Source organism: Lissotriton vulgaris, chromosome 6, assembly GCF_964263255.1.
Source record: "Lissotriton vulgaris chromosome 6, aLisVul1.2, whole genome shotgun sequence".
Taxonomy (NCBI): Eukaryota; Metazoa; Chordata; class Amphibia; order Caudata; family Salamandridae; genus Lissotriton; species Lissotriton vulgaris.
In genome coordinates this window covers 542,074,179-542,093,839 of record NC_141694.1, presented here as the reverse complement: position 1 = coordinate 542,093,839, position 19,661 = coordinate 542,074,179, and the positions used below count along the sequence as shown (strand labels likewise).

Here is a 19,661-nt window from a genome sequence, read left to right as displayed (position 1 = left end):
TCATATCATTTCCTTCTCAAGCATCGTCCCTTGATCTACAAGCATTCAAGTTACAAACATTGGTGTTAAAGTCCCCACCCCATACCAAGATTGCGTCTTTTCTTTGTCCCGCAACGCCCTCTTAACCTCCAAGAAGCTGCGACGCCTCGCCTGTACCTTAACAGTGAAGCCCGGGAACATGGTGATGCGGGTATTTTCCAACAGGAGTGGAGGGCCAGATCTGGCAGTTTGTAGTATTGCATCCCGGTCTCTGAAGTTGAAGACCCTCACTATGATAGGGCGGGGGGGGGCCCTGGCCTTGGTCTACCCCCCGGGACCCTATGCGCTCTTTCAATAGAGAAGTAGTTCGAGAGTTGCTTCGGTTTCAGGTATTTCGTAATCAGGGACTCCCAAAGAGGTCAGCTGAGGGCTCCTCCATTTTTTCCGGAACCCCTAGGATCCGGATGTTGTTCCGTCTCGCCCTCCCTTCATAATCGTCCAGCTGCTCGCTCATCTGCGTCTGCTGTTTCTGAAGCTGGGCAACTTGCTGCTGGAGTGTGGAAGTGTCGTCAATTAAGGCCGCCGTCTTGACTTCCACGTCCTTGACTTTAGTGTCCATCTTACACAAGTCTGTATGCAGGAGAGTGACCTCAATGTTCACAGAGTCGATACGGGTCTCATGCGAGGAGCGGACACCCGCAATGGCTTCCATTATGTCCTCCAATGTGAGTGTCTTTGTCCCTTGCGAGGGGGACGCGAGCTTCGGGTCTCTCGTAGGGGCAACCTCTCTATTGTCACCTCTGACGCCCCAGGAGTGTTTATTTATCTGTCTCTGGGTAGGGGGTCGTGTCGAGGCCCTCTCTTCCTGTAGGTAGGATCCGGGTTAGGCTGGGCAAGTTGAGGACAGGCGGTAATATGGAGGCCTACCCGTTTTCGCGGCGATGGGGTCAGTCAGAGGTGGATTTCAATGCGTCCTCGGGGCCATCCACTGCTGCTCCAGATATGCGCCAAGTATCCAGGCCCAACACAGGTGGGGGGGGGGGGTGCAGTCCCCAGACGCCCTATCCCAATCGCTGGAGAAGGTCAGGCACTATGATAGGCGCTGTTTGGGGTGTAGTTCGGCGGGCGGGGCACCTCTGGGGCTGCGGTGCCCGGTCTCGGCACCCAGCGGTATGTACAAGGTCGGGTATGCTCCCACTAGATGTACCTGGAGCAGGCCCGGCAGATGCAGAACACACATGGGTCCTCGAGGCACACCCCCCGCGGCTCATGAAAGGCGCTGCTAAGAAGCCACTAGTTGGTGGGGTGGGGGCAGAAGTTGCTGCAGGTAGTGCGACAAGAGCTCAGGGCTGCAGGATTGATGAGGCCAGATCCGCTGCAATGTACTACCCCCTCGGGCCTGGAGCGAACGTCGCATCTGTCAGGGGGGGAGCACCCTCTCTCAACAGGGTGAGGGGGGCCTGGCAAGGAGCGAAGCGGCGAAGTAGGTCCAGCTGATGAAATAAGCGGTGGAGCGAGACCCCTCGGTTTGCAGGCCTCGAAGCCGGGGCGTCACGTAGTCGGCACCCCGGCGCGGAAGGGGACCTCAGTTGCGTCTCCTCCCACCGGCCAGGGGCGTCCTCAGGGGCCATGTGAAGGTGCCCAGACTGCCGTCGCGGACCAGGAGGCAGGTCCGGAGTGCCGCAGGAAGGCTGAGTTGGTCCTGCCACGTCTCCGGGCAAGCCGCTCAGGCCGGGGACGGTTAGAGAGCCGGTCGGGATTCCGACGCGGCCGCCATTTTTTTGTCGGAGCTCCCGGGGGTCTCACAAGTCCGGGCACCAACGCCCTCAGAGAGCCCAGGCGAGGCCAGCACTTCGCCGAGATGTGCAGTCGGTTTGTGTCGGGGGTCCCTAGGTGGAAACGGGATCCCCAATCAGGAAACTGAGCAATGTGGCGGATTGTCGGGCAAGGGTCTGGAGTCGCGTTAGCAAGCGACCATTCCCTCCGGCTGTCGGCCACACCCCCCGCCGAAGTCCACCCTTTCTGACATGCAAGCTGATCCCAATCCTTGAGGGTCGGGGAGGTGATTGGCGAAGAATGCAAACCCCATGCCCTGTGTTTGCGGGGTAGCCACAGTTCGCGCCATATGTTACACCCAGCTACTGTCTGATCCATAAAATTCCAGTGCTTACTGGACAGGGGCCTATTCCATTTGACGATGTAGCGGAGACATGACGCTTGATGATAAGCACCCACTAGTTGGAAGCCAAGCCCTCCCTTCTCCTTTGAGGCATTGACCAGTGCTAACGCAAGGCTGGGTTTTTTATTATCCCACAGGATTTTATTAAGTAGCCCCTGTAACTTCCGGAGGACGCCTGGTGGAGGGCTTGCGTAGAGCATCTGAAATAGGTAAAGAATACGTGGGAGAACATCATTTTTTACCGCTGCCAATCTCCCGTACCACTCCAATTTAAGACGTGTCCAGGCGGATAGCGCCTTGGTGGTTTGCTCCATCAACAGTGCATAATTAAGGGCGACTGTCTTAGTGATGGATGCATGGAAAAGCATAGTCCTGCTGCAAGTCTTGAATCTCATCTGCGGGGATAGAGATATTAAGAATTTGTGACTTTGTAAAATTGACTTTAAACCCTGCAAAGTCGCCAAAAGTAGCAAGCTCGTTGGACAGGTGTTGCAGAGTAGTCCGGGGCTGTGTGAGGGAGAGAATGACATCATCGGCATACATACTAAGTTTGTGTATGTCAGCTCCAAATTTGATACCCGTTATATCAGGGTTGGTTCGAATACGTTGGGCAAACTGCTCCATGTAGAGAGCAAATAAAAGTGGGGATAGGGGGAAACCTTGCCGCGTGCCCCGTGCAATAGGAAAGGGGGTTGAGCTACAACCATTAACCCGCACCGCGGCTATGGGGGGGACGTATAGGCAACGAACCCACCAGATTAAGTTATCGCCAAAGGAACGTAGAACTGCAAAGAGGAACTCCCAGTCAACACTGCCAAATCTTTCTCTGCGTCTGTTGAGAGGAAGAAGGCTTGAGTGCGAGAACAATGAACCAAGACAATGAGGTGAAGGAGCCCCTTAGTATTGTCTCCTCCCTGACGCGTCTGTATAAAACCGGATTGGTCCGTATTTATAAGGCCATTCATAAGTGGGTTAAGCCGAGCAGCCAAGATACTCTCAAATAACTTTGCATCGATGTTAAGGAGTGAGATTGGGCGGTATGAACCACATTCTTTAGGGTCCTTTCCGGGTTTAGGGATTACCGAGATAGCCGCCTCAGACATTGATGGCGTCACTGCTCCAGTATCAAGGAAGGAATTAAAAAGCCTTGTTTAAAGGGGAGCCAGCTCCACGCAGAATTATTTATAAAACCGCGCCAGAAAGCCATCCGGACCTGGTGACTTAGCTATCTTTAATCGCGCTATCGCCGAGATGACCTCTTCGATGCATATGGCTGAATCCAATTTGTCAGCTGAAGACTTAAACAAGAGGGTGATACCTGTAGGACTTTAAATATTCCCCTGGGTCATGTAAATGGGTATCTTCTTTCGTATAGAGGCGTTAATAAAACTGATGAAAGGTGTCCGCAATAAGAGCATCCGTGGTGTGCTCTACTGCGTGCAGGTCCCGGATAGTTTGGATGGCCGTCCTCTGAGCTTGTGCTTGTAGTTGATGTGCTAGCATCCTTCCACATTTATCCCCACTGAGATAGAATTTGTGTTGCAGCCTTAAGAGAGCATGCTCCGCTCTATCTATATCCAGATGTTTTAGCATGCGCCGCCTCGCCTCTAATTTTCACCAGATTCATGGGGCCCCAGATCGCTTATGCACTGCTTCCAATTCACCCACCTCCCCCTCTAGTTCCGCGCGTTTCTCTTTGAGCAGTCGTGCATAGGATGCCGCAATTGCAATAAATTTGCCACGCACCACAAGTTTTAGAGCCTCTCAGACCGCGGTAAGAGGAGTACCCTCTTGATCATTCTCCAAAAGGTAATGTACTGAAGTAGCTCTAATTCGCTTGATGACGTCCTCCGAATGAAGAGGTGACTCACATAGGCACCATCCCAGCAGCGCCGGGCATGTGCCGCATTGTCTGAGTAAGACGGAGATGAGTGCATGGTCGGAGAGGGAGCGTGGGGTGATATCTGCCGTGTGTAGGTAAGGGACGAGAGCGGAAGAGGCCAAAAAGTGGTCCAGGCACGCGTATGTTTTGTGTGCAGGAGAAAAGTTAGTGTAGTCGCGCTCGCTAGGGTGTTGAACACGCCACACATCACTCAGATCACAGTCATTCAACAATTGTTTCCCCCCTGAGTCAATGTGCCTGTGTTCGTAGACCTCCGTGCTGACCTATCCATCCCCGGATCCATCACCACATTGAAATCACCTCCCACCAGGAATGCTACATCTTATGATGCAAGGTTCTTGCCGTTCGTTTGGAGCATATAAGGACCCTATCGTTAATTGAGTGTCACTCAGCTGCACCCATACCACCAAGAACCTGCCCTTGAGGTCCGCCACTGTGGATAGTATTTTGCATTGTGACCATGCACTGAAGAGTATGGCCACCCCGTTTTTCTTGGACGCCCCAGAGGACCATAGCTGCAGTGGGAAGCGCCTATCTCTCATCCGTTTGGTGTCCCTGGCTAAAAGATGGGTTTCTTGAAGCAAATATGCATCGCTCTCAGTGCTTTCTAAGAGGGAGAGAATGGCAGATCGCTTAATTGGGTTATTTAACCCCCGGACATAATAATAATAATAATAATCCACATTTGTAAAGCGCAAATCATCACCCGTTAGGGTCTGTAGGTGCAGGGGCCCGTCAGGAAGATTAAGCAAGCTATTGCCCAGAGTCACATGGTGCTGGGCTAATCTGCTGCCGGCCCCGGGGATCGAACCGTGATCCCCAGATTCCGGAGTCAGTCACCCTGGCCGCGGCGCCACACCTCCCCCACAATCAGACTCACAATTTTAAGATCTCTACCCAGGACCATTTCAAGGAACGTCAGAACTGTCTGTGACTTGTGACACTGACGCAAGGGCTGCCTCTCTCTCTCTCGAGCTGTCTAGCAGAGGTATCTGGTTTGGAGCTAGGCGATGACTACCCCACACTCTGCCACTCCGACAAGTGACTGCGGCGCCGGGGAAGAGGGTGAGCATTTTCAGGCGATACAGGGGGCCTTTCCGGACCCAGGACAGCATAGGTGTCTTCTAGGGAGCGAATTTGCAGGAGTTTGCCATTGAACTTGAAGATGAGGCGGAATGGGTGGCTCCAAGAGTAAGGGATTCCCGGGTCCCGTAGGTGACTAGTGATAGGCTTAAACACTCTACACTTTGCCACAAGAAGCACCCAGAGTAGCGGCAACCCAGGGCCCAGGAACTGAGGGGGAAGCATAGGGGGCTCCTTGCAGTCAATAGCGGGGCGTGGCAGTGTCCAAGACAGGGATATAGCGCCTCGACCGGGGCGGGGAGGGTATGGGGGGTCGCTGCCAGTAAGCTATGTAGTCCTCACCTCCACCACGCAAACCCCCACCTGCCCAGGTCAAAGCGGGAGGCAAGGTTTATCAACTCAACTCCGTGGCCCACCAAGGTCCAAGCGCGGGCCGCGTAAATGAAGAAGGTCCCCTGATATGGACGCTCTGTTAGCGCAGAAGGCACACGTCTATCACTGCCCCTGACGAGGGAGGAGGGGCGAAACTGGCCCAGGCCTCGTGGCAAGCCCCCAGTTCCATCAAGCACACCTCTGTCCGCCGAGCCACGGGTCAGACCCAGGCCTCACCTCAACCAAGGCGCGGGAGGTCAAAGTATCAGGGCTCAGCAATCCTCCGCCCAGGCTCAGCAGGCAGCAGCCGCCGCACCAGTCAGGTGCAGCCCAGGGCAGACCGAGCACTCCAAATGCCGCCCTGGGCCTCCCGCCCACAGCCATAGCAGGCCAAAGCACTTCACAGCCGGGGGAGGGGGGGCCCGCAAGCTGACACAGTTCTCACCACCCACCCTCCGCCAGCGATACCACAGTCTGCCGACACATGGACCGAGCGCCCTCGCAGGAGGTAGCAACACACCGCCCATCCACTCCTCACCTTGCTCGCACCGGAGGGGCCACCACCTCGTCCGGCAGAGCTCCTCAGGTCCTCTAGCCGCCAGGCCCACTCAGAGGGCTTCCCAGCGCCTCTCCTTACTCCAGCGCCTTCACTCCGCCGATGTGGTCAGGTCCCGCCGCACACTCAGCACGTTTCAGGAGCCTGGAGAGTTGCAGATAAGCCGACTCGTAAGGCATAAAATGGCGGACGGCGCTCCTCCGCCCTCACCCACCTGCAGGCACAGCGATCCGGGGCACCACCACAATGCAGCTCACTAGGGCCCAACACTGTCCCCCGGATCTGCCATCATTCACTTACGGCACCTACGCCAACCACAATCGCCAGAGGCCTTTGCTAGGTTCGCCGGGCCGCAGTGAGGCCGGGCAGACCGCTTCCTGGTTCAGAGCCACCGAGAAATCCAAAAAGGAACTCGATACCAGCACCAGGGCAGTAGCACGCCGCATACCCATCACCGGTAAGTGTAGATGGGCATCAAGATGGGTGATAATACAGGGCTGTTGGCTGGTGGCGCCGGAGGGATAGGAAAGGACATTCTATCTCGCCGCCATCTTGGCCACGCCCCCCTAAGCTCTTATTTAGAAGTAAATTCAGAGCCACTACCTTTCAATTAGCTTTCTAATCTGAGCAATCTAGTCACCTTCTTCCAACAGATAGTAAATCGGGGCCTAATACTTGATTTGGGGCCTGATTTATATATTAGCAGAAAGGGTAATCTGGTGCAATACCGACACAACAGAGTTCCTTTCCCAACAAATTAGTGGTCCCCCCACGAAATGTATTTGCGGGCAAATCTTAAGATTGGCCACGGCGAAGACTTCTTCATCCGCCTAAACCAAACTTCTCCAATGGCCCTGGGGAGTGATAGAGTGCGACTGCTCTTTCATTTGTAGGGGTGCATCATAATCACGCGTAGTTTGTACCTGCATTTATTCTTTTGTCATATTAACATGATAGTAAAATGTGTACTGTAATAATGTGGAGCTGACGTGTTAGGGATATTTTTTCATGTAAGTGTGAAGAAATTATGTTGCAATACATGCGTGTTTAGCTGAAATATTCTTATATTGGCCGATTTCTGTACACCTGGAAACTTTTGCATTAGACATAAAAACCGAATTTCATGGGCATGTTAGATTTGTCTTTTCTCACGTTTCTGTTGCAGGTGGAAAAATTCATCTTTGTTAGTTAGAATAACGCTTTTTGTTTTTAGAGTTAGGCTCAGGGAGGAGAGGATACATTTGTACACGTAATGTTGATAATGTGAGACCGTGTTCTTTCTCATTGGAGAAGGCCTGGGAATCGAGCTAGGAGTTGGGAGTATCGAAACTGAGTGGATAATCACCTACAAGGAGGTGTCCAACTGGATGAGGCGATCGGATGATGTGAAATAGGGTTTTGAATTGGGGACAGTGAGTGAGTGAGGCAACATTTGTAAAGCGTGTGGTGCCCCGGGGGTTGAGTTTGGAGAAAAGAGGAGATCGATGGAAGGGGAAGGAGCATCTTAGAACAAGCTCCATGGCCTTAGGCTACTTGAACCATACAACATGACTCATGAGTGCACTTCTTAGGAAGACTTCACTTGCTGACACCTTTTCCTAAACTAGCCTGGGGAATGTTAAGGAGGGATATCACGCTTGTGGTAGTGTAGGGATAGATTAATGCTCTATACTTGCGAACCACCAATAAAGTCTGATCTTGACATGGGGGCGCTTATTGCTTGCGTTCTGGTATTGGAATTAGTCATTCTTTTCATGCTCCAAAATCTGAACTTTGCACGCAGATTTGGCTTTGTATTCGTTCTGATGTACTTTTACAACCTTGTCTTGAGGTGTTTGTATGTCCAGTTACTTTTGGCTCTGTAATAAATCCTGTAACCGAGAACCTAGATCTGTTATTCTTCGGAGTCATGAATCGATGTGTTTGCGAACCCGATGTGATGATTTTTTCCTCTACACTTCTAAGCAGGCACCAACGGTCAATTGACCGGGGGTTCCAGAGTAAATCGGGAACAGGGAGCCCGGCCCCATCAGGAGTAAGAGCCGTCATGTCTACTACATGTGGCTATATGTCTGCCCGTCTAATTTAGATGGGCAGACCTGCAGTCTTTTTTTTACTGTGTCTTATTGCCAGGTTTTACCTCGCAGTAAGGAACAGTAACAACCTAATCATCCCACCACCATGGATGAAGCCTCCCATGGCATGCCTCAGGGCTGCATCGAAAGGACGCAGCCCTGTACCACACATTAAAATGCATTGGCAGCAACTGCCATGAAGGCTGTTCCTGCCAATGCCTTTATAAATGGCTGTTTGGTGGTCATTTATAAATTATTTGTGCGGTCTCTTCGCCATGGGAACAGAGTAATTTACTCCTGCCCCATGGCGGACCCGTGAGCAATGAACCCAGATATAAAGTTAGGCCTTAGTGCTCAACTTTGGGCCACAAATCAGTGTTGTGATAAACTGAAGTAATTCCCAGCACTTCCTTTCTTTCTCCAAACTGACCAGCAAATAGAGGCTACATGTGCTATTGTCATGGCTGTTATGGTCTGCTGTAACAGAGTCGACACTGGCCTTCAAAACAAACTAATTGCCAGATTGTTTCTGCATCTGTGAAAACGCATTGCGTTAAACTAGCTTTGTAAGCCTTCCAGTTTCTTTCTCTTGAATCTAGGATGAACTTAAAATTACTTTGTATTATGCACAAAGTATACTAGAGTAGAGTAGACCCAGAGTAGCGGCAACCCAGGGCCCAGGAACTGAGGGGGAAGCATAGGGGGCTCCTTGCAGTCAATAGCGGGGCGTGGAAGTGTCCAAGACAGGGATATAGCGCCTCGACCGGGGCGGGGAGGGTATGGGGGGTCGCTGCCAGTAAGCTATGTAGTCCTCACCTCCACCACGCAAACCCCCACCTGCCCAGGTCAAAGCGGGAGGCAAGGTTTATCAACTCAACTCCGTGGCCCACCAAGGTCCAAGCGCGGGCCGCGTAAATGAAGGTCCCCTGATATGGACGCTCTGTTAGAGCAGAAGGCACACGTCTATCACGGCCCCTGACGAGGGAGGAGGGGCGAAACTGGCCCAGGCCTCGTGGCAAGCCCCCAGTTCCATCAAGCACACCTCTGTCCGCCGAGCCACGGGTCAGACCCAGGCCTCACCTCAACCAAGGCGCGGGAGGTCAAAGTATCAGGGCTCAGCAATCCTCCGCCCAGGCTCAGCAGGCAGCAGCCGCCGCACCAGTCAGGCGCAGCCCAGGGCAGACCGAGCACTCCAAATGCCGCCCTAGGCCTCCCGCCCACAGAAATAGCAGGCCCAAGCACTTCACAGCCGGGGGAGGGGGGGGCCCGCAAGCTGACACAGTTCTCACCACCCACCCTCCGCCAGCGATACCACAGTCTGCCGACACATGGACCGAGCGCCCTCGCAGGAGGTAGCAACACACCGCCCATCCACTCCTCACCTTGCTCGCACCGGAGGGGCCACCACCTCGTCCGGCAGAGCTCCTCAGGTCCTCTAGCCGCCAGGCCCACTCAGAGGGCTTCCCAGCGCCTCTCCTTACTCCAGCGCCTTCACTCCGCCGATGTGGTCAGGTCCCGCCGTACACTCAGCACGTTTCAGGAGCCTGGAGAGTCGCAGATAAGCCGACTCGTAAGGCATAAAATGGCGGACGGCGCTCCTCCGCCCTCACCCACCTGCAGGCACAGCGATCCGGGGCACCACCACAATGCAGCTCACTAGGGCCCAACACTGTCCCCCGGATCTGCCATCATTCACTTACGGCACCTACGCCAACCACAATCGCCAGAGGCCTTTGCTAGGTTCGCCGGGCCGCAGTGAGGCCGGGCAGACCGCTTCCTGGTTCAGAGCCGCCGAGAAATCCAAAAAGGAACTCGATACCAGCACCAGGGCAGTAGCACGCCGCATACCCATCACCGGTAAGTGTGGATGGGCATCAAGATGGGTGATAATACAGGGCTGTTGGCTGGTGGCGCCGGAGGGATAGGAAAGGACATTCTATCTCGCCGCCATCTTGGCCACGCCCCCCTAAGCTCTTATTTAGAAGTAAATTCAGAGCCACTACCTTTCAATTAGCTTTCTAATCTGAGCAATCTAGTCACCTTCTTCCAACAGATAGTAAATCGGGGTCTAATACTTGATTTGGGGCCTGATTTATATATTAGCAGAAAGGGTAATCTGGTGCAATACCGACACAACAGAGTTCCTTTCCCAACAAATTAGTGGTCCCCCCACGAAATGTATTTGCGGGCAAATCTTAAGATTGGCCACGGCGAAGACTTCTTCATCCACCTAAACCAAACTTCTCCAATGGCCCTGGGGAGTGATAGAGTGCGACTGCTCTTTCATTTGTAGGGGTGCATCATAATCACGCGTAGTTTGTACCTGCATTTATTCTTTTGTCATATTAACATGATAGTAAAATGTGTACTGTAATAATGTGGAGCTGACGTGTTAGGGATATTTTTTCATGTAAGTGTGAAGAAATTATGTTGCAATACATGCGTGTTTAGCTGAAATATTCTTATATTGGCCGATTTCTGTACACCTGGAAACTTTTGCATTAGACATAAAAACCGAATTTCATGGGCATGTTAGATTTGTCTTTTCTCACGTTTCTGTTGCAGGTGGAAAAATTCATCTTTGTTAGTTAGAATAACGCTTTTTGTTTTTAGAGTTAGGCTCAGGGAGGAGAGGATACATTTGTACACGTAATGTTGATAATGTGAGACCGTGTTCTTTCTCATTGGAGAAGGCCTGGGAATCGAGCTAGGAGTTGGGAGTATCGAAACTGAGTGGATAATCACCTACAAGGAGGTGTCCAACTGGATGAGGCGATCGGATGATGTGAAATAGGGTTTTGAATTAGGGACAGTGAGTGAGTGAGCCAACATTTGTAAAGCGTGTGGTGCCCCGGGGGTTGAGTTTGGAGAAAAGAGGAGATCGATGGAAGGGGAAGGAGCATCTTAGAACAAGCTCCATGGCCTTAGGCTACTTGAACCATACAACATGAGTGCACTTCTTAGGAAGACTTCACTTGCTGACACCTTTTCCTAAACTAGCCTGGGGAATGTTAAGGAGGGATATCACGCTTGTGGTAGTGTAGGGATAGATTAATGCTCTATACTTGCGAACCACCAATAAAGTCTGATCTTGACATGGGGGCGCTTATTGCTTGCGTTCTGGTATTGGAATTAGTCATTCTTTTCATGCTCCAAAATCTGATCTTTGCACGCAGATTTGGCTTTGTATTCGTTCTGATGTACTTTTACAACCTTGTCTTGAGGTGTTTGTATGTCCAGTTACTTTTGGCTCTGTAATAAATCCTGTAACCGAGAACCTAGATCTGTTATTCTTCGGAGTCATGAATCGATGTGTTTGCGAACCCGATGTGATGATTTTTTCCTCTACACTTCTAAGCAGGCACCAACGGTCAATTGACTGGGGGTTCCAGAGTAAATCGGGAACAGGGAGCCCGGCCCCATCAGGAGTAAGAGCCGTCATGTCTACTACATGTGGCTATATGTCTGCCCGTCTAATTTAGATGGGCAGACCTGCAGTCTTTTTTTTTACTGTGTCTTATTGCCAGGTTTTACCTCGCAGTAAGGAACAGTAACAACCTAATCATCCCACCACCATGGATGAAGCCTCCCATGGCATGCCTCAGGGCTGCATCGAAAGGACGCAGCCCTGTACCACACATTAAAATGCATTGGCAGCAACTGCCATGAAGGCTGTTCCTGCCAATGCCTTTATAAATGGCTGTTTGGTGGTCATTTATAAATTATTTGTGCGGTCTCTTCGCCATGGGAACAGAGTAATTTACTCCTGCCCCATGGCAGACCCGTGAGCAATGAACCCAGATATAAAGTTAGGCCTTAGTGCTCAACTTTGGGCCACAAATCAGTGTTGTGATAAACTGAAGTAATTCCCAGCACTTCCTTTCTTTCTCCAAACTGACCAGCAAATAGAGGCTACATGTGCTCTTGTCATGGCTGTTATGGTCTGCTGTAACAGAGTCGACACTGGCCTTCAAAACAAACTAATTGCCAGATTGTTTCTGCATCTGTGAAAACGCATTGCGTTAAACTAGCTTTGTAAGCCTTCCAGTTTCTTTCTCTTGAATCTAGGATAAACTTAAAATTACTTTGTATTATGCACAAAGTATACTAGATCAGAGGTCCTTATTATCTTCAAAAATTGGCATGTCACCATGCTATTGAATAAATCTACATTTTTTCGTTAACTTACCTGATCAAACGATGCTCCTTTGAGCAACTGAAGTACTGTGCAATGTCGTTGGGGACCATTGTCTGATGGTCTGGATCAGCATGACCCCTTGTCTTCCTTTTACAGCTAGTTACTTAGCTTCAGTTCAAGAAACACCTGAAACCCAATTGTTTCCAACATTCTCTCCACTTAGTCCAACATATTCATGCCTATGTCTTCTCTCTAAAATAAACAGATGTATGATTAATTCATTCATGTGCTGCTTTCACAAAATGACAAAGAAGGGAAGCAGTTCTCCTTTTTGGCATGTATTTGTATGCTAGTATAAAGTGAATAAAATACCAAATAACTGTTTGCAAATGCAGTGCCGGCACGGATCTATGTGGAATCTAACCGTATAACTGGCCAGTGTATATAGCCTTTAATCTTTCCCAGGCTGATCATGAGTACCATTGAGAGGACCCATATCACCATCCGCCAGCTCCTAGAGGCGCAATACTTTGGTGATACACATATGTTATAATAATAATCATTACGAGATCGCCTATGTGAATACCAGTACATCGATTTAGGTCCAACTATAAATGGGAGTTTAATCCATTTTTTATTTGCTTGTAACTGGGTTTCACATGAAATTGCACAGTAGGATTTGTTTATGGCAGTTAAAAGTAACAATAGGTTTTCATGCAAAAACGCCTGAGCCCTGATTGTATCAAAAACCCTATGGGGGTTAGTTTTGAATCGGATAGGTGTTTTTATTGAACTATTTGGACTCCAAAATACCATTTCATGCAAGCCTATTAACTTTTTGCATGATCCGAAAATTGAAACAAATATGTTCATATTTATAAAACTAATGTTAATTTGGAATCTATAAAGTATTCTTGCCAAATGTAGTGTTGGGAAGGTGTTGCTGGCCAATGCTTGAATTTGGTAGCTAAATTGTTTGACAGATGGTTATAAACATAAGCATACTGTAGTTATTTGCGAACAAAGTTTGTGTTTTATGGACAGAACAATAAACTTATGGTCTGTTTGGCAGCTAGGCCCTGAAAAAAATGGACTTCTGCCAATCATGTTTACATGTGGTCTGGCAAGGGCAAGAGGGTCTCTGGTCTAGGTGAACCCGTCTGACAAACTAGAATTGTAATTACCTTGGGCTCAAAAAGAGCTTCCATTGATGGGTTCCATATGAACACAATAGATGAGCTTAGTCAATGTCTTAATAGGTAAGCAAAAAGGTAGGTTAATGGCGAAATATGATTACAGCAGTAACTGAACAAACCTACTAAAACATTTTCAAGTACAGATGATAAGAAATCTTACTTTGCATGCACTCCCAATTTAATTTTAATTCCAAGCTCTTATCTTAAAATGAGAGAATGAAAAACACAGTCAATTTTGCCTCTAAAATGTATTTGTAGAACAATTCTTCCAAATAGACATAACCTTGGCCCTTGAAAATTGTTTCAGGTTAGGATTGTTACAGTCATGCGCAAGTTATTTGGGGATAGTGAGAAGTATTGTGTTCTAAAATAATATCACACAATCACAATTTTGATCTCGTACTAAATGCAGATTTCCTAAAGGGTGTATTGAACTATAATTTACAGTTATCTCTCTTTATGAAAAAGTATTTTTGAAGAGAACTATTAGAAGATTGTTCTTTAATTTTTTTTATAAACTTTAAAGTTTTACATGAACACAACAATGAGCGAGCAAAGGAAAATACATATATAAGTAATACAGTGGTACTGATACAAGACATCGGTCCATCTTCTGTACCGACACCCCAAACTCTGAAACTAGGCGAAAACATACTTGTTCTTTAAATTGAATTAAATATTCTATTGTTTATCCTTTCATTGATTTAGGGATCCAGTATCTAGTTGCATAGAGTTTCCAGAAATTCTTCCTTTACACTCTTTAGCAGTACGTTTTACAGAACGCTTAAATATAAAGGATTCCACTTATTTCCATCTTGCATCTTTAGGCTACCGCAATTTACAAACAAGCAAATGTTTTATAGCAAGGGTACTCTCCACAAATTTAGAATTTCTACTTCTAATGTTAATATAACATATCAATTACAAACAATTTTTTTTCGACAGCGTTTTTTGGAGCCCACATGAATGCTTCGATCCATGTTGTGATGTACCTGTATTATGGATTAACTTCCTGTGGGCCTCATATACAGAAGTACCTGTGGTGGAAGCGATACCTAACCATACTACAATTGGTAAGTGTGGCAGACATCTTGAGTTCTTAATCTTTCTCCACCCAGAAAATGCCAATGCCAATGTAAATGCCAATGCTCACTAACTGAAGGTAAGCTCAAAAGCTATGCAGTGTGCTTTTTTTTTTTACACATTACATGTCAGAACATAGCAAACTAAAATTATAATAGCTTTTTTGTGTTATTGGCTATATTTCTGATGCATCACTTCATGTTTAAGAGATGTACAGAGCCTAAGCTACAATCTAATAGGAATTTCATAGCTAGCAGCAACAAAATGTATGCATGCGAACATTACTCCAGAATTTTAATAGAGTAGCCCACAGTACAAAAATCCAGAATCGCAAATTAGTTTTTTTTCTCAATATAACACGTCACTTTTTCCCCACCATCTTTCACTATTGAAGATAAACACTTGGAATCTGCCATCTGTCTCTCTCATGTCTAGTCTCTGACACATTTCAAGTGAAACAAGCATTGGCAAAGCCAATAGGTCTCGTCTATGCAGAAGCTATTGGCTTTGCCAATATGTTTTAGCAATGCTGTACACCAGAGTGGCTGCTGTTCAGCATGGCTAGAAGTTAGTGGAGTAAAGGAGAGTGACATGGAGTTTTGTAAAGTGGAGTACAGTGGAGTGTTATAGAGTGGCGTGGAGTGGCTTACAGTAGAGTTGACTGGCATGGAGAGGTGTGGAGTGTCATGGAGTAGCAAAAAGTCTTGTAGAGTGTTGTGGAGGGAGTAGAGTGGACGGGTGTAGAGTTGATTGGCATGGAGTGTAGCACTGTGTCAGAGTTAAATAGAGTGGAGTGGCATACAGTGTCGTGGAGTGGTGTGGAGTGGAGTGGTGTAGAGGGTGTTGCTCAGAGTAGAGTGGTGTATAGGGGAGTAGACTGTCATAGAGTGGAATGGTATAGAATGGAGTGGGGCGGAGTAGTGTATAATAGAATGAAGGAAATTTGCATAGACGGAGTTCCGTAGAGTAGGGTCATAGAATGGCTTAGGGTGGAGTAGAACGTCTGTGGAGAGGCTAAGGGCGGATTAGAGTGTCAGTGGAGCAGAGTTTAATGGAGTAGAGAATCATAGAGTTAAATATTGTGGAGTAGAGTGTCGCAGAGTGGAGTGGCCTCGAGTGAAGTGGCATAAAGTACAGTGGGGCAGAGTAGATTGGTGTAGAGTGCCGTGGTTTTGAGTAAAGTGGTGTAGAGTGCATTGGTGTAGAGTACATTTACTTACAGTAGCTAAGAGTGAAGTGGCTTAGAGTATAGTGGTGCAGAGTAGAGTAGATTGCAGTGGCACAGAGTGGAGTAGAGTGAAGTGGCGTAGAGCTCAGTGGTGCAGAGTACTGTGGCATGGAGTGCAGTCATGCAGAGAAGAGTGTCAGAGTTCAGGATCGGAGAGTGCAGGGTCTTAGAGTGTTACAGAGTAGAGTGGTGCAGAGAGCAGTGACGTAGAAGTCTGGTGCTGTAGAATAGAGTAGCATAGAGTGCAGGGGTGTAGAGTGACGTAGCATGCAGTGACGTAGAGTGCAGTGGCATAGATTAGAACATTGTAGAGTATAGTGGCGTAATGTGCTGTGGTGCAAAGTAGCTGCTGCCGTGGTATAGGGTGCTTTGGCTTTGAGTAAAGTAATGTAGACTGCAGTGGCTTAGAGTTTAGTGGCGTAGAGTAGATTGTTTCAGAGTAGTGTAAAGTGGTGTAGAGTGGAGTTGCATGGAGTAGTTTCGCAGAGTGCATTGGTGTAGACTGCAATGGTGCAGAGTGGAGTGGACTATACTAGAGTGGTGTAGGGTGCATTGTAATAAAGGGTAGTGGTGCACACTGCACAGTAGATTAGAGTGGTGTGGAGTGTATTGGCGTAGAGTGGTATAGATTGGTGTAGAGTAAAGTGGTGCCGAGTAGAGGAACATAGAGTTCAATTGCAGCAAGTGCAGTAGTGTAGAGTGACGTAGAGTGGACCGATGCACAGTAGAGGGTAGTAGAGGTCAGCGGTGAAGAGACCAGTGTTGCAGAGTACAGTGACGTAGAATGAAGTGGCATAGAGTGGAGTGGTGCAGGTTAGAGTGCAGAAGGGACCAATGTCATGAGTGGAGTGATGTAGAGTGCATTGGCATAGAGTGGTGCAGTGCCGTAGCATAGCGTGCCATAGAGTGCAGTGTCTTAGAGTGGTGCAGAGTAGAGTGGTGGAGAGAGCAGTGATGTAGAGTACAATGGTGCAGATTAGAATACAGTTGCTTAGAGTTCAGTGGAATAGAGTGCAATGGTGTAGAGTGATGTAGCCTGCAGAGCCATAGAGTAGAATGTTGTAGAGTATAGTGGCATAAAGTGCAATGGTACACAGTAGTTGGCTTTGGTGCATTTGTATTGAGTAAAGTGGTGTAGAGTGAATTGGCCGAGAGTGCAGCGGTTTGGAGTAAAGTGCAGTAGCGCCGAGCGGCGTTGAGTGGAGTGGCGTGGAGTAGATTCTTTCAAAGTAGAGTTGAGTAGTGCAGGGTAGAGTGTAGTGGTGTAGAGTAGAGTTGCACAGCACTGATAGCAGTGGTGTGGAGAAGAGTGCCGTAAAGTGCAGTGGCATAGACTAGATTGTTTCAGAGTAGAGTGAAGTGGAGTGGCGCAGGTTAGAGTGGAGTGGTATAGAGTAGTGGCGTAGAGTGTAGTGTTGCAGAGTGGAGTGGCGTGGAGAAGTGTATAGTGTGGTTGCGTAGAGTGCAGTGGTGCATAGTAGGGTGTGGTAGAGTCCACTGGTGTAGAATAGAGAGGCAGAGTACAGTAGTGCACAGTAAAAAAGCAGAATTGCAAGTCCTAGAATTCAACATATTAAAAAGACAGGAATGTCAAAAAAGACGTTGGGCTATTTTGCATATAAGGACACCAGTCCGTATTCCGACCTTAAATGCACACAGATTCCTCCACAAAGCCGCTCAGGCAGGTCATTGTTGCTAACCCTGCCAGATATACTGATTGCTTTGAAGCCAGTTCGATTTGGTTATAGTTTCTAATTTTGACTTGATGTGAGAGAGAAATCTGTGTATAAGGAGGCTAGTTTTCATTTTACCATGACACAACATTAACGATTTTATGTCTGGCTTTGAGACTGCTTTAGCTCTTTACCAACCTCCATGCCCCCCCCCCCCCCCCCCCACACACACACATACACACACTCTCTCTCTCTCATTGATGATAACATAGCAAAATGGAAATATGTTGTCTGTATGTATTGCTTTCTTTCTGGTTGATGAGTACAGTACTTAACCTGATAGTGGTGTCATTCACAGCCTCATGCAACGTTTTCACCCAGTTCAGCCATTGGCTCACTTCACTGTAAGTGAGTACATATTGCTTGTGCACATATGTGCGTCTAAAATAAATCAGTTTCAATGGCCGTATTGGTGGGCCAATATCTTCTTTCTATTTTTGTTTTTGTTTTTGTTATGGGTAATTTGTTACAGGTTTTAAAGACATCCACTTTTAGATGGAAGCGTTGCTCTGGCAGAAATGCACCATTATCATGTTTAGTACTGTACTCATCGAACAGAAAGAAAGCAATGCATACCAATAACATATTTCCATTTTGCTATTTTATCATCAGTCAGAAACAATGCAACCCTTCATTAACTTCCTACACTCAATTTTGTCCTCCTCTGCTAGCTCCATCTCGACTCATACACAGAGTTCCCAGTCAATTTATATCGTCTCTGTAAGCTTTGCGTTCAACATAGCTTACCTCAATAGAAAATCATTAAAAGTCTAAGAATAATTCAAAAGATAGACCAACGTAGGGTCTGCTCAGATAAAGTGCAGAATGATTTTAAGTATTAATCAACAGACTATCATGGAGTCTGTGCATTTCATGTCCAATGAATGCAATACATTCAAGCAATGAATGGCCCATGCAGAGCCTCAAGCAAAAAACCTTGAATTATTACATAGGCAAGACAATCCTGGACATGGCTTGCTCTCGATGAAAGCAAATTAATTACATCATTATTTACTTTATAAGCAGAGATTACAACTGAGGCTGTATTTAAAATTATTTTATGAAATGAAAAAGAACACAGAGAAACATACATGTGCAAAGGCTTGTTCATGTAAAATAAAAGCACATTTCATTAAGAATATGAATCAATGACAGTGCAAGATGGCTACTGACTAAGGCCTGGTTATTTTAACCTAAACCGGTCTAAATTAAATATTTTCAAATTATTAACAACTGTCTCTTACTTACTACTTAACAATCATGCTACATATGTGCTCTGTATATCTCTAAGGAGTGATCCCTACCTTCACCCTTAAAAAGACAATGTGGGTTATGACAGTATAGTATCTCCACATTTAGTGCAGACGCAAAATCTGTCAAGATGCATTGTCCGCAGACTCTTAAACGCATGGCATAGCTCATGGTGATTTGTAAAATGTAGCAGTTTATACCTGTAATTATCTGCTATTAAAATAGGTTGTCAACGGAATTCTTGCCTCTGGTCAACTGTTGGGGGAGGGGGGGATCAGTTGCAACCTCCCACCGAATTCTGCTTTTGTTATCAAGAGTTCCCATCATAATTTTTTATAATGTGGAGACCACTCGACCCTCCTTTTCATACCACTAGCCCCCTCAAGGAGAACCAGCGGGGTTAGTGGAAGAGGGGGGTGCTACGTTTAAATCCGAGCTGTATGGGGGGCGTGGCCTGGCGGCGGCTAAGATGGCCGCGTAGTATCGAGGCTCTTCTGAGGGTCGGCGCAAGACCCCTAAATCCGGCCATCATCCTGTTGCCACTCTCCCTACAGCCGTAGATCCTGGCAGCGGGTGAGCTCCAGCGCCGGGAAAGACCACTTCGGTCCCTCGCCTCCCCCGAATAGCGGAGCAGTGCGGCCCGGCGTCTGCGGCCTTGCTGGTGCCCGGCTCTGGCCTGTGGAAGTGGAGAAGCCCCGACCTCGAGTGCGGACGAGGCCCGGAACAAGTGAGGGTGCGCCGGGGATGGGCAGAAGACTCGGGCCCGGTTCTGGACTTATGCTTGTTGTTTGCCGTTACTGTCGGCACTTTTGGAGGCGTCCCGCCTTGGATTACACGGCGGGGGGACACATTGGGGAAATGGTGGATTGTGTGCCCCCTGCGATC

General features: G+C 48.0%; 1 protein-coding gene across 1 annotated transcript in view; it reads left to right on the top strand.

The window, feature by feature from the left end:
• Nucleotides 1-19,661, top strand: part of ELOVL4 (ELOVL fatty acid elongase 4) — a 184,402-nt gene that overhangs the window by 151,552 nt on the left and 13,189 nt on the right. The window contains exon 5 of the mRNA XM_086926545.1: nucleotides 14,427-14,554. Coding sequence (XP_086782671.1) covers nucleotides 14,427-14,554 — 128 coding nt within the window. The remainder of the gene's footprint in view (nucleotides 1-14,426; nucleotides 14,555-19,661) is intronic.